This window comes from Oryctolagus cuniculus, chromosome 3, assembly GCF_964237555.1.
Source record: "Oryctolagus cuniculus chromosome 3, mOryCun1.1, whole genome shotgun sequence".
NCBI classification, from domain to species: Eukaryota; Metazoa; Chordata; class Mammalia; order Lagomorpha; family Leporidae; genus Oryctolagus; species Oryctolagus cuniculus.
The window spans coordinates 66,013,378-66,025,995 of record NC_091434.1 but is presented as its reverse complement, the minus strand read 5'-3'; the positions used below and the strand labels follow the sequence as shown (position 1 = coordinate 66,025,995).

Genomic DNA, 12,618 nt, shown 5'->3' with positions numbered 1-12,618 from the left:
TTTTAAACTATAAAAGAATTTATTATTGTTAGTATAAACATACCAGACTTCAAATAATCATAGAGAAACCCATTACCCAAGAATACACAATATGATTAGGTCACATAACTGATTTAAAAATAAAATCTTAGGCAAAGAAACTATGTAAATTTAATTTGGATACTAAAAACACACCACTAGCATTAAGCCCTTGATTGTAATGTAAATTAAATATACATTATCTCAAAAGTGAAGAGAAAAGGAGAGAAAGGGAAAAGGAGTGAGAGGAGGGAGAGAGAAAGAATATCATTATATTCTTAGAATTGTATTTCTGAATTATATTGAACCTGTTAAAAATGAAAAAAATTAAAATTAAAATTAAAAACAGACCACTATTAAGTTTTTGTCATATAATAGTAGAAATAGATACTCCATGGTACAATGATTTTAAGTACTCTATTTACCTAGACTTAAGCTTACTTACCATATTACTAAATGAAAAATTTCTTAAAATTTCTGTTATAATCCAATAAAGGAATAGCAACCAAAAATAAAGCAGTCCACTTTAAAATAAAATGTTTAACTTAAAGTCTGAGTGCCTTTTCTATCACAGTTCTAAGAAAATAAAACTATTATTTTTAAAAGATTTATTTATTTGCAAGGTAGAGTGACAGGGAGAGACAGGGAATGATCTTCCATTTGCTGGTTCATTCCCCAAATGGCCACACCATCCAGGACTGAGACAGGCTGAAACCAGGAGTCAGGAACACTATCCCAGTCTCCTACATAGAAGCCAGGGACTCAAGCACTTGGGCCATCCATCTTCTCCTACCCTCCCAGGTGCATTAAAGGAAGCTAAATAGGAAGCGGAGTAGCAGGGACCAGAACTATCACTCATACAGGATGCCAGGGGCAGGGGCAGAAGCTCAGTCAGTAAAATTATTTTTAAAGTTATCTAACCTTTTTTTAAAAAAGAAGATTTATTTATTTATTTGAAAGGCAGGTTTATAGAAAGAGAGGGAGAGACAGAGGTAGATCTTCCAGTGCTGGTTCATTTTCTAAATGGCTGCAATAGCCAGGAGCCAGGAGCTTCTTTCAGGTCTCTTACATATGGGTGTAAGGGGCCCAAGCACTTGGGTCATCTTCCACTGCTCTCCCAAGTGCTTTAGCAGGGAGCTGGCTAAGAAGTGGAACAGCAAGGACTCAAACTGGTGTTGCAGAAGTCAGCTTAACCCAGTATACCACAGCACCAGCCTCTAACATGTTTTCTTTCTACCTGTAATTTGGGTAAGTCCTGCATGCCAAAGGTGGCATCTATGATTACAACACACATAAACTGTTATCTCCCATGTCTGGACATCAACCTTTATGAAGATGTTCCTTGTTAAGCAATATTTATAAATGAAAATAGAGAGTGCTTATTTATCTTAAAGCAATAATTTAAAAATGATAAATTAAGAGATCTAAACTCATTCTTTAGTTTATAATCTTACCAATGGGAAGATTAAAAATGTATATATGTGAACTTTGTTCACCAAAACTATCAACATTTGTTTCTTCTCTTGTGACTCCTATTCCACATCCTTTCATGCAATTAACAATAATTTTTAGGAAACCTTAAACAATGTAAAAGAATGCAGTATTTTTTTACTCTAACCTCCAGTCTATAAAGTTAAAACTCCCTCTTTTGTACTCTATTACACTCTGTGTAAGACCTTAGTTACAGCACCCATCACAGTATTACTGATATTTTCATGCCTATCCTTTCAAGCAGGCCAGCTCCTACTGTGTTCCTCCAAATTTAGCATACACTAAATACTCAATAAATGCTGACTGAAAGAGTGAGCTTCATAAAAGGCAAAGGTTGACTCTTAAAGATGAGTCGGTGGGGATGACAGAATCCACTCCAATCTGTTCTGTAAGGTCAGTTAAGCTTTGATTTACATTGGCTATCTTTTATCACTAGGTCTTTATATTAGTTCACATACCAAAAAAAGACCATCACTATCCTTCTTCAGAACCCATCTGTATTACCAATAAAGGAGACTGTTCTATCCCCTTACTTCTTCATTCATTCATTCTCATTTACTGAGCACCACAGACCACAATCCAATCCCTTCCCCGACTCAGGTGCTACTTTCCTATCACTTTTATCATTGTGAATCCTCCAAAATTTAGGAGTAAGTAGTGGTGCTTTCGACAAACTGCTGAATACAAAACTCAAGAATGAACATACCTGCCCAGTTAAGTGATACTATTTACTGCCTTTTTATTTTGTATTACAGTTCTCAATATACAAATCTTTTATCCCACACTAGAAGTATCTAAAAGGAAAACTCATTTTATGTACTAGAGAACCTCAAAATGTAGCTTTGTCACTGGAGACAATCAATAAACATTTGTGAATGAATAGGTCTCAGATTTGAAAACTGCAAAGCAATTTATTAAAATTGCCAAAGCAATTTAATGAAGAAAGTAAATTCTTTTCAACAAAGCATGTTGGAAAATCTGAAAAAACATATTGAAAAAAAATCAGTTTTAACCCTTCCCTCATACTATAAACAAAAATTAATTCAAACTGAAACAGAGACCTAATGAAAAAGCAAGCTTTTAGGAAAACTAAAGGGAAATATCTTTGTGGCCTAAGGGTAGACAAAAATTTAAGTCACAGAAAGCAGCAATCATAAAAAGGGAAAAAATTAATGTTAGACTTCTTAAAATTAGAAATATCTATTCATCAAAAATATTTTTATGAGAATTAAGATGTAAACCACAGATTTAAAAAATATTTGAGAATGGTCTAGTATCCAGGCTATAAAAGAACTCCTACAACTCAAAAGACAACTCAATTTTTAAAAAATGGGCCAAATATTTGAAAAAATATCTCACAAAAATTAAAGTACCAAATGGCCAATTAGCACATTAAAAAAGTACCTACCTTTTCATTAACCATCAAAGAAACACAATTAAAACCACAATGAAATACCAGTCTACACACATGAAAATGGCTAAAATTTAACAGGCTGACAGGGCCAAAAATCCTGACAAGGATGGGCATAAGACCTCTCATAAGTTGTTGGTAGAAAGTAAAGTGGTATATCCATTTTGGAAAGCAGTTTGATAACTTCCTAAAAGGTTAAACATATAGCCAGTATATAATCCCATCATTATACTCCTAGGAATTAATCTAAGAGAAATGAAAGCATGCATCCATACAAAGACTGGTACATGAACATTCACAGCAGCTTTGACAAAAACTGGAACTAAGTCAAATGTCCACCAACACATGAATGGATACACAAATGTGGAAAATTGAAATACTATTCTCCAACAAGGAGAATTAACTACTGATCATATAACTTGGAGGGATCTGAAATTGTATGGTATGAAAGAAGACACACATATGTACATACTGTATGACTCTACTTAGATAAAATTCTGGAATACAAAAAGAAATATACAGCGACAGAAGGCAGATCAGTGATTTCCAGGAGTAGAAGGGATAAGAGGAATTACAAATGAAAATGAGGAAACTTTTGGGATGATGCATGTGTTCACTATCTTGACTGTGGTGATGGTTTTATGAGTACACACACACATATATTAAAACTTATTAAATTGTATACCATAAGTATAAGCAGTCTATTATATATCATTATATCTTTTAAAAAAAAGATTTATTTGTTTGAGAGTCAGAGTTACAGACAAAGAGAGTGAGAGACAGAATCTTCCATCCTCTGGTTCACTCCTGAAATGGCTGCAATGGCCAGAGCTGGACCTAACTGAAGCCAGGAGTCAGGAGCTTCTTCCAGGTCTCTTACCTGGGTACATGGGCTCAAGCAACTGGGTCATCCTCTGCTGTCTTCCCAGGCCACTAGAAGGGAGCTGGATTGAAAGAAGAGCAGCCAGGACTCGAACCCACACCCATATGGGATGCTGGAGCCTCAGGTGGAGGTTCAACCCACTATGCCAAAGCACTGGCCTCAATCAATTATATTTTCATTAAAATACCAATAAACAAGAACCAACAAAGCACTTTAATGCTTACTTATGATTCATTGCCTTACCAATACTTAGTGATTTCACTACATGTTAAATTCTTTCACTCTTCCTTAGTGTCTAGTTATTTTATAGACATTTTAACTATTTTATAGAATTATAATGGCAGATTAATAATTTAATGGCCTGTCTTAAAACTGAAATATGGCTTTCTGAAACTGCTTCCATACATTTGTATTAAATATGTTAGATTTAAGAATGTGAATACATTAGTGATACTGTCAAATATTAGCTCATTTCTTAAGAGTTCAGTCAGTAGGGGCCGGCGCTGTGGCACAGTGAGAAAAACTGCTGCCTGCTGTGTTAGCATCCCATACGGGTGCTGGTTGAGTCCCGGCTGTTCCACTTCCAAACCAACTCTCTGCTATGGCCTGGGAAAGCAGTGGAAGATGGCCCAAGTGCTTGGGCCCTTGTACCTGCATGGGGGACCCAGAAGAAGCACCTGGTTTATAGCATCAGATCAGTGCAGTTCGGGCCATTGCAGCCACTTAAGGAGTGGATGAGCACATGGATGACTTCTCTCTCTACTTCTGCCTCTCTGTAACTCTGCCCTTCAAATAAATAAATAAATCTTAAAAAAAAAAAAAAAAAAAAAAGAGTTCAGTCAGTATTCATCCTGGAGTTTTATCCAGTGTCTTCACCTTTCCATGACAAGATATAATATCTCTGGCTCCCCATATTAGACTATTTTCTAAAACTCAGATGTGCTAATGGGGAAAAAGAAGAATTTCTCCTCAAAAATTTTTTAGATTTTTTTCATTCTACCACTAAAATTTTACAAAATATTGTAAGAAAATAATGATACTATATTCTATTACTAAAGAAAACACTATAGTATTTCAATAAATGGAAATATACATCATGATTTAAAGTAATTTATATATTACCTGGCCACATCCAGGGGCAGTGCATAGAAAGGGTTTGTCATCACTCATATTCCACAGGTCCTTGTATTGCCTATAATAAAACAAACATATATGGCTACATACTTGTGTTACAGTACATATTTTTAAGCAAAGAATACTTTTATTTTTTTTATTTTATTTTATTTTTTTTTTTTTTTACAGGCAGAGTGGACAGTGAGAGAGAGAGACAGAGAGAAAGGTCTTCCTTTGCCGTTGGTTCACCCTCCAATGGCTGCCGCGGCCGGCGCGCTGCGGCCGGCGCACCGCGCTGATCCGATGGCAGGAGCCAGGAGCCAGGTGCTTTTCCTGGTCTCCCATGGGGTGCAGGGCCCAAGCACCTGGGCCATCCTCCACTGCACTCCCGGGCCACAGCAGAGGGCTGGCCTGGAAGAGGGGCAACCGGGACAGAATCCGGCGCCCCGACCGGGACTAGAACCCGGTGTGCCGGCGCCGCTAGGCGGAGGATTAGCCTAGTGAGCCGCGGCGCCGGCCGCAAAGAATACTTTTAAATACAAATCAAGACTTGATTTTCATTAAGTTTATTAATTTTTGTATTTGAATATGAGAGAAAGTACTTCTGCTTATATCGATTATATTTTAACCATATCTTACAATTTCTTATTGTGAACTGACAAATAGGTGTAACATGTAGGTTTTGTACATGAGATTATGAACACTGCTCTATCCAGCTTCTTAAAAGTACTGAGGGTATAAGTATAAAATAGTTATGGTGAAAAAAGTATTCATGATGTGAAAGTACTCATGGTAAAATGAATAAATTTCATTCATTCAAAAAATTAAATGAATAGACACCATGTAATTTTTTTTTTTTTTTTTTTTTTGACAGGCAGAGTGGACAGAGAGAGAGAGAGACAGAGAGAAAGGTCTTCCTTTTGCCGTTGGTTCACCCTCCAATGGCCGCTGTGGCTGGTGCGCTGCGGCCAGTGCATTGCACTGATCTGAAGCCAGGAGCCAGGTGCTTCTCCTGGTCTCCCATGGGGTGCAGGGCCCAAGCACTTGGGCCATCCTCCACTGCCTTCTCGGGCCATAGCAGAGAGCTGGCCTGGAAGAGGGGCAACCGGGACAGAATCTGGCGCCCCGACCGGGACTAGAACTCGGTGTGCCGGCGCCGCAGGCAGAGGATTAGCCCCGCGGCGCCGGCCCCCATGTAATCTTTTAAGGATCATATTGTATAATTAAGGAAATCTTAGACAAAATTTCTATGCTGTCTTAAGTGCTAGTAAAAGATTTTCACTTATTGGCTACATATTTCCATTAAATACCCCACCAAATCATTAATAGTCACATGTCTGAAAATAAATTCTTACATCCTTTCTTAATTTCACTCCTTTTCCTATGTTTGAGGCACTGTAGAGGACTCAAAGGGAAAACAAAAATGAGAGAAACAGATCCCAGCCTCAGAGGATCTTTCTTCTCAGTCTACAAGATTGGTTCCAAGACCTCTTATGGATACCCAAATCCAAAGCTGTCCAATCTCTTATACAAAATAACACAGTAGGGGCCAGCACTGTGGCATGGCAAACTAAGTCTCTGCCTGTGACACCGGCATCCCATATGGGTGCCAGCTCATGTCCCGGCTGCTCCTCTTCCGATCCAGCTCTCTGCTTATGGCCCCGGGAAAGCAATGGAAGATGGCCCAAATGCTTCGGCCCCTACACCTGCATTGGAGACACGGAAGAAGCTCCTGGCTCTTGACTTCTAATAGGCCCAGCTCTGGCCATTGCGGCCATTTGGGGAGTGAACCAGCAAATGGAAGACTTCTCTTCTCTCCCTCTCTCTGTAGCTCTACCTTTCAAATAAACAAATAAAAATCTAAAAAAAAAAAAAAAAAAAAAAAAAAAAAAAGGCACAGTAACTAAACATAACTTATGCAATCCTCTTGTGTTCTTTAAATTGTCTCTAGATTACTTATAATAACTAATAAAATATAAATGCTATACATACAGGTAGATAGACATTATATCCTATAGTCTAAGAAACAGTAAGAAAAAGTTTGTGCATGTTCAGCACAGATGGCATTTTTTAAAGTGTGTTTTCAATGTGAATTGAGTGGATCCAGATATGGATCCCACAGATACAGAAACCTGACTGTATTAACACAATCTCTAATTCTATAATCTTTTTCTAAATCCTAAAATCCCAAATCTTTGTTGGTGGTCTAGCTAAAATTAAAACCAATCTTCTGAGTCAAAGTTCAAAGTTTTTGCCAATATTTTTACACTGTTTCCTCCTACCATACTGAAAGTTTTGTCAGAGTTTTGATATTTCTAGGAAACCTATGCTGGTTCATAGTAGTTACTGCTTTGTGTTTTGAACAAATACACAGTCATCAAAGAGAACACAAAAGGTTTCCAGGAAGTCACAATTAACACTTTATATATTCATAAGAGCTATAAATTACGATTCCTATCTCAGAACAACAACAAAAAACAAATTGAAAACATCAACTCTTCTTAGATCCACCAGAGAACTGAGGTCATAGAAAGTGGAAACAGAGGCAAACACTGTGAATCACAATTTACCAGTAGCAGGAGCCTACCAACGGAGCCATTACCAATATGAATACTTAAACTTGAATTCAGACCAACTGAGAGAGCCTCAGTAATGACTAGTTTGAGAAAAACAACAACTCTTGGGGCCCAGTCCCAGAAGGCAGGCCACTAGTATCTCAGGATGAAGACAGGAGAAAAAAAATCTTGCTTCCAGCAAAAGGAGCTAAAACATAAACATTTTGAAATAGCATACAGCATTTCTGTTCTCCTTAACAAACCACTATTCCTCCAAATTATTTTACAACAGCCTAACTGAGCTGGGGAAAAAATAACCAACTCCAATATCCCCTCAACCCTGCTCACCTCAACAGCTGAAAGTAATGACTACAGAATGCTTCCTTTCTCCCCACACCTTATCCCCAGGCTCCCCATCAGTCAGATTGCTTGTATCAGACCTTATTTAAGAAGGTACCTCCCTAGGGAAACACAAAGACAATACAGGGAATAAAAACAAGGCTACTGGAGGGTATTTTAGACAGCCACAGCTACAAGAAATAATAAACACAGCCTAACTCCAGTTTCAACAAAAAATTACAAGGCATACTAAGAAGGCAAAACATAGTTTAGAGACAAAAAAAAAAAAAAAGGTAAGTAAAAATAAAAAGCTACAGAATTAGATTCAAATAGCGCAGGGATTTGGGACTTAATGGGCTGGAAATTTAAAGTAACTATGAATAATATGCTATGGATCATAATGGAAAAAGCAGATAACATGAATGATGTAAGAAGAGAAGGAAATTCTCAGGAAGAATAAAAAGAAAATGTTAGAAATAAGAACTGTCATAGAAATGAATGCCTCTGGTACACTGATCAGCATATTGGCTACAATGGAGTAAAGAACCAAGGTCAAAGTAAGCTTCTAAAACTAAAATGCAAACAAAAAGGACTGAAAAATCAAACAAAAATGTCTAAGAATTGCAGGACAGTGATAAAAGATTTAACATGTATAATGGGAGAGAAGGAGAAAAAAAGAAAGGGAACAAAGAAATATTTTAAGTAGTAAAGACTGTTTCAAAATTAATAAAGATACCACACCATAGATCTTAGAAGCTCAGAAAACAAAAAGAATAAACACATAAAACCCGTACCTAAATCTATCATTTTCAAACTGAAGAAAAATCAAAGACAAAAAAAATCCTCAAGCCATTAAAAAACAAAAAAAGCAGCAACACTGGTCTAAGAGGTATTTCTGTAAGTATCTTTTGCTCACAAAATAAAAATTCACCTGTGAGAATTTATAATAGAACTCATCTTAGAAAAAAATAGCTATATAAAATGACTCTAATGAACAATGCTTCATGAATCTGTAAGGTTTGCACTCTGGAGAACTAACCCTAAAACACATGATGTAACTGATATTTATGACCTTTAAATCCCCAAAGATGGCTTGAAATGGGGGTGGTAAAGCACTGTCATTAATTTTTCCCTTAGTACAAAAAAGATTTTCCCTTTAGTAATAAAAGGATTATTATAAGTGAAATCTTGACAGATCAAACTGAGACTGTTCAACAATTATGGCTTTAAGTGGTAAACAATTCTTAATTATTCTGTATAACTTCAATGAGGTAAGAGTGCCAATCTTCTGATGGCTGTAAAAACATCTTGGTGAATCTTTGAAACTCCCCCCACTGAGAGGACGAGTCAGTCTCCTTGCTTTGAATTTGGGAATGCATAGTTACTTCAACCAACAGGGTGGAAATGATACAAGGGAGGGTCAGAAGTCTCAAAGCCTCTGCCTCGCCATCTACCTCCAAGGACACTCTATTTCAGAATCCAGATATCATGATATGACCAGACATTCAACTTTTCCTATCTGAGGGCCCACACATCAAAAAGTAGAGATGAGCAGGCATTGTGGTACGGCTGGTCCAGCTACCACTTGAGAAGCTCATATCCTCTACTGCAGTGCAAGACTGAGTCCCAGTTACAATGCTTCCAACACTGCTTCCTAATGCCAATTCTGTTACTTTCTGGCTTAATAAAATGAGATAGTTGGATTTCCACAGTTGCCTCCTGTATTCAATGTGTTGTGCTACAGCTGTCATGTAGCCTTTGGATGAGTCCACTGTACGCTCATGAGAAAAAAAAAAAAGAGTAAAAAAAGGCAAATAACAGCTTTGTACTATTACTAAAATGGTTGTGACTTTACATACCCCTGAAAGATATCTGGAACTCTTAGAGTCATTGGATTACATTATGACAATTGCTGGTATAGCCTAAATCTCAGGAGGAAAGCAGGTGCTGTAGTTTTTCAGATACCTCTTGTAAGATTAACAAAGTTTTCTTCTATTTCTAGTGTACTGAGAGTTTTAATCATAAATAAACTTTTCCACATGCTTTTTCTGCATCTATTAACTATTTTTTTCTTTCATTATGTTGTCACAATGATTTTTTTGGGATATTAATATAAAGAAAACAGATTTAATGTAGCTCATAGATACAATTCCAAGAATCTAATGATGCTTCCTTCCTCTTTTTCTCTTTCTGAATTTTTGAGATAACACATTTTAAACTTACATTATAATCAGAGGCTTAATGCTCCACCAAATAGAGTTCAACTAAAAAGATTACAGTTCAACAGGAATATAGGCAAGAGTTACAAGCAACGATCAAATGAAAAGATGTTAATTTCACTCATATTAAATCATCACAGATCATTAAAACTATAGCAGCTGGGACTGGTACTGTGGCGTAGTAGGCTGTCTCTGCCTGTGGTGCCAGAATCCCATAGGGGCATTGGTTCAAGTCCCGGCTGCTCGTCTTCAGATCCAGCTCTGCGCTATGGCCTGGGAAAGCAGTTGAAGATGGCCCCAGTGCTTGGGCCCTTGCACCCACATGGGAGACCAGGAAGAAGTTCCAGACTTCTGGCTTTGGATCGACTCAGCTCCGGCCGTTGGCGGCTATCTGGGGAATGAACCAGCAGATGGAAGACCTTTCTCTCTCTCTCATCTGTCTGTAACTCTACCTCTCAAATAAATAAAAAAAAAAAAAAAAAAAAAAAAAAAAAACTATAATAGTATAATCATTTGTTTGACGAAGATATAAAACCAAATTTGACAAAACTATGTTTGCAGCAATACTGATAATTTTTTAAAATTGTTTTTCTTTTTAAATTTCAGCTCCTACATATAAGGAAGAACATGTGGTATTTGCCTTTCTGTGTCTGGTTTATTTTACTCAACTTAATGTGTTCCAGTTGGATCCATTTTAATTCAAATGGTAGGATTCCATTCTTTTTTTATAGTTGAATAATATTACTTTGCATACATATATACGATATTTTCTTTAACCCTTCATCTTATGAAGAACACCTTGGTTGATTCCATATTTTGGCTATTGTGAACAATGTAGCTATAAACATGGTGGTGTTGGTATTTCCTTGATAAAATGTGTTCATGTCTTTTGGGAATATATCCAGGAGTGGGACTGCTGGATTATATGGCAAGTGTAGTTTTTTTTTACGAACTCTCCATACTGTTTTCCACAGTGGTTGTACTAATTTACATTCCCAAGAGCAGTGTAAAAGTGTTCTTCTTACTCCACATTCTCATCAACATTTCCTTCTCTGTCTTTTGGATAATAGCCATCTGACAGGGATGATGTGGTATCTCACTGTTTTTTTTTTTTTGTTTTTTGTTTTTTTTTTGACAGGCAGAGTGGACAGTGAGAGAGAGAGAGAGAAAGGTCTTCCTTTTGCCATTGGTTCACCCTCCAATGGCCGCCACAGCTGGCACGCTGCGGCCGGCACACCGCACTGATCCGAAGCCAGGAGCCAGGTGCTTCTCCTGGTCTCCCATGGGGTGCAGGGCCCAAGCACTTGGGCCATCCTCCACTGCACTCCCAGGTCACAGCAGAGAGCTGGCCTGGAAGAGGGGCAACTGGGAAAGAATCTGGTGCCCCGACCGGGATTAGAACCCGATGTGCCGGCACCGCTAGGTGGAGGATTAGCCTAGTGAGCCGCGGCGCCGGCCCTCACTGTGGTTTTGATTTTCATTTTCTTGATGGTTAGTGATATTGAGCATTTTTCCTATATTTCTTAACCATTTGTATTTCTTCTTTGGAGAATTGTCTATTGAAGTCCTTTGCCCATTTTTACACTAGATTTTTTTTAATTGTTCAGTTTTTTGAATTGCTGATATATTCTGGATATTTATCCTTTCTCAGGTAAGTGGCTTGCAAATATTGTTTGACCATTCTACCAGTTGTCTCTTCACTCTATTGATTGTTTCGTTTATGTACACAAGTTTCTGAGTTTGATATAGTCCCATTTGTCTACTTTTGTTTTTGTTGCCTGTACTTTGGAAGTGTTATCCAAGAAGTCATTGCCTACACCAACATCTTGAAGTGTTTCCTCTTCCACACACGCAATACTTTTCAACTGGTAAGCCAACCAGAATTACTGGAACAAATTCCCTTGGATATGAATATATATTTCTCCAAATCGTATTCACTAATATTTTGCTTAGGATTTTCACATCTATGTTCATAGAAACAACCTTGCCAGGTATCAAGTTTATGATGACCTAATAAAAAAAGAGTTGAAACATGTTCACTCTTTTTTTTTATTTAAAAAGATTTATTTATTTATTTGAAAGGCAGAGTTACAGGAAGGCAAAGGCAGAGGCAGAGGCAGAGGCAGAGGCAGAAGCAGAGAGAGAGAGAGATGTCTTACATCCACTGGTTCCCTCATCAGATGGCCATAATGGCCAGAGCTGTGCCAATCCAAAGCCGGGAGCCAGGAGCTTCCTTTTATTCTCCCACATGGGTGCAGGGGCCCAAAGACTTGGACTATCTTCTACTGCTTAGAACCGGCGCCTATATGGGCTGCCGGCACTGCAGGTGGTGGCTTTACCCACTATGCCACAGTGCCAGCCCCTATTCATTCCTTTTGATTCTCTGCAAGAATCTTATATGCTGGAAGAATTTTCTAGGGAAGCTGAGATACAGTTTTCTTTGTGAAGAGGTTTTTAAGTTATGAGTTCAGTATCTTTTTTTTTTTTAAAAAAGGATGTTAAAATTCTTGTATCCATTTTTTTCCTCCACAAATTCATTATATTTACACTTTCATATCCTTCATCTTCCAGATCTGTGATGATGTCCCC

At 37.6% G+C, this 12,618-nt stretch overlaps 1 protein-coding gene across 20 annotated transcripts in view; it reads right to left on the bottom strand.

The window, feature by feature from the left end:
• ATF2 (activating transcription factor 2) overlaps positions 1 to 12,618 on the bottom strand; it is a 107,583-nt gene that overhangs the window by 56,194 nt on the left and 38,771 nt on the right. For all 20 annotated transcript variants that reach the window (XM_070070661.1, XM_070070665.1, XM_070070663.1 and 17 more), the window contains one exon: positions 4,926 to 4,995. In XM_070070661.1, the coding sequence (XP_069926762.1) occupies positions 4,926 to 4,995 (70 nt within the window). The remainder of the gene's footprint in view (positions 1 to 4,925; positions 4,996 to 12,618) is intronic.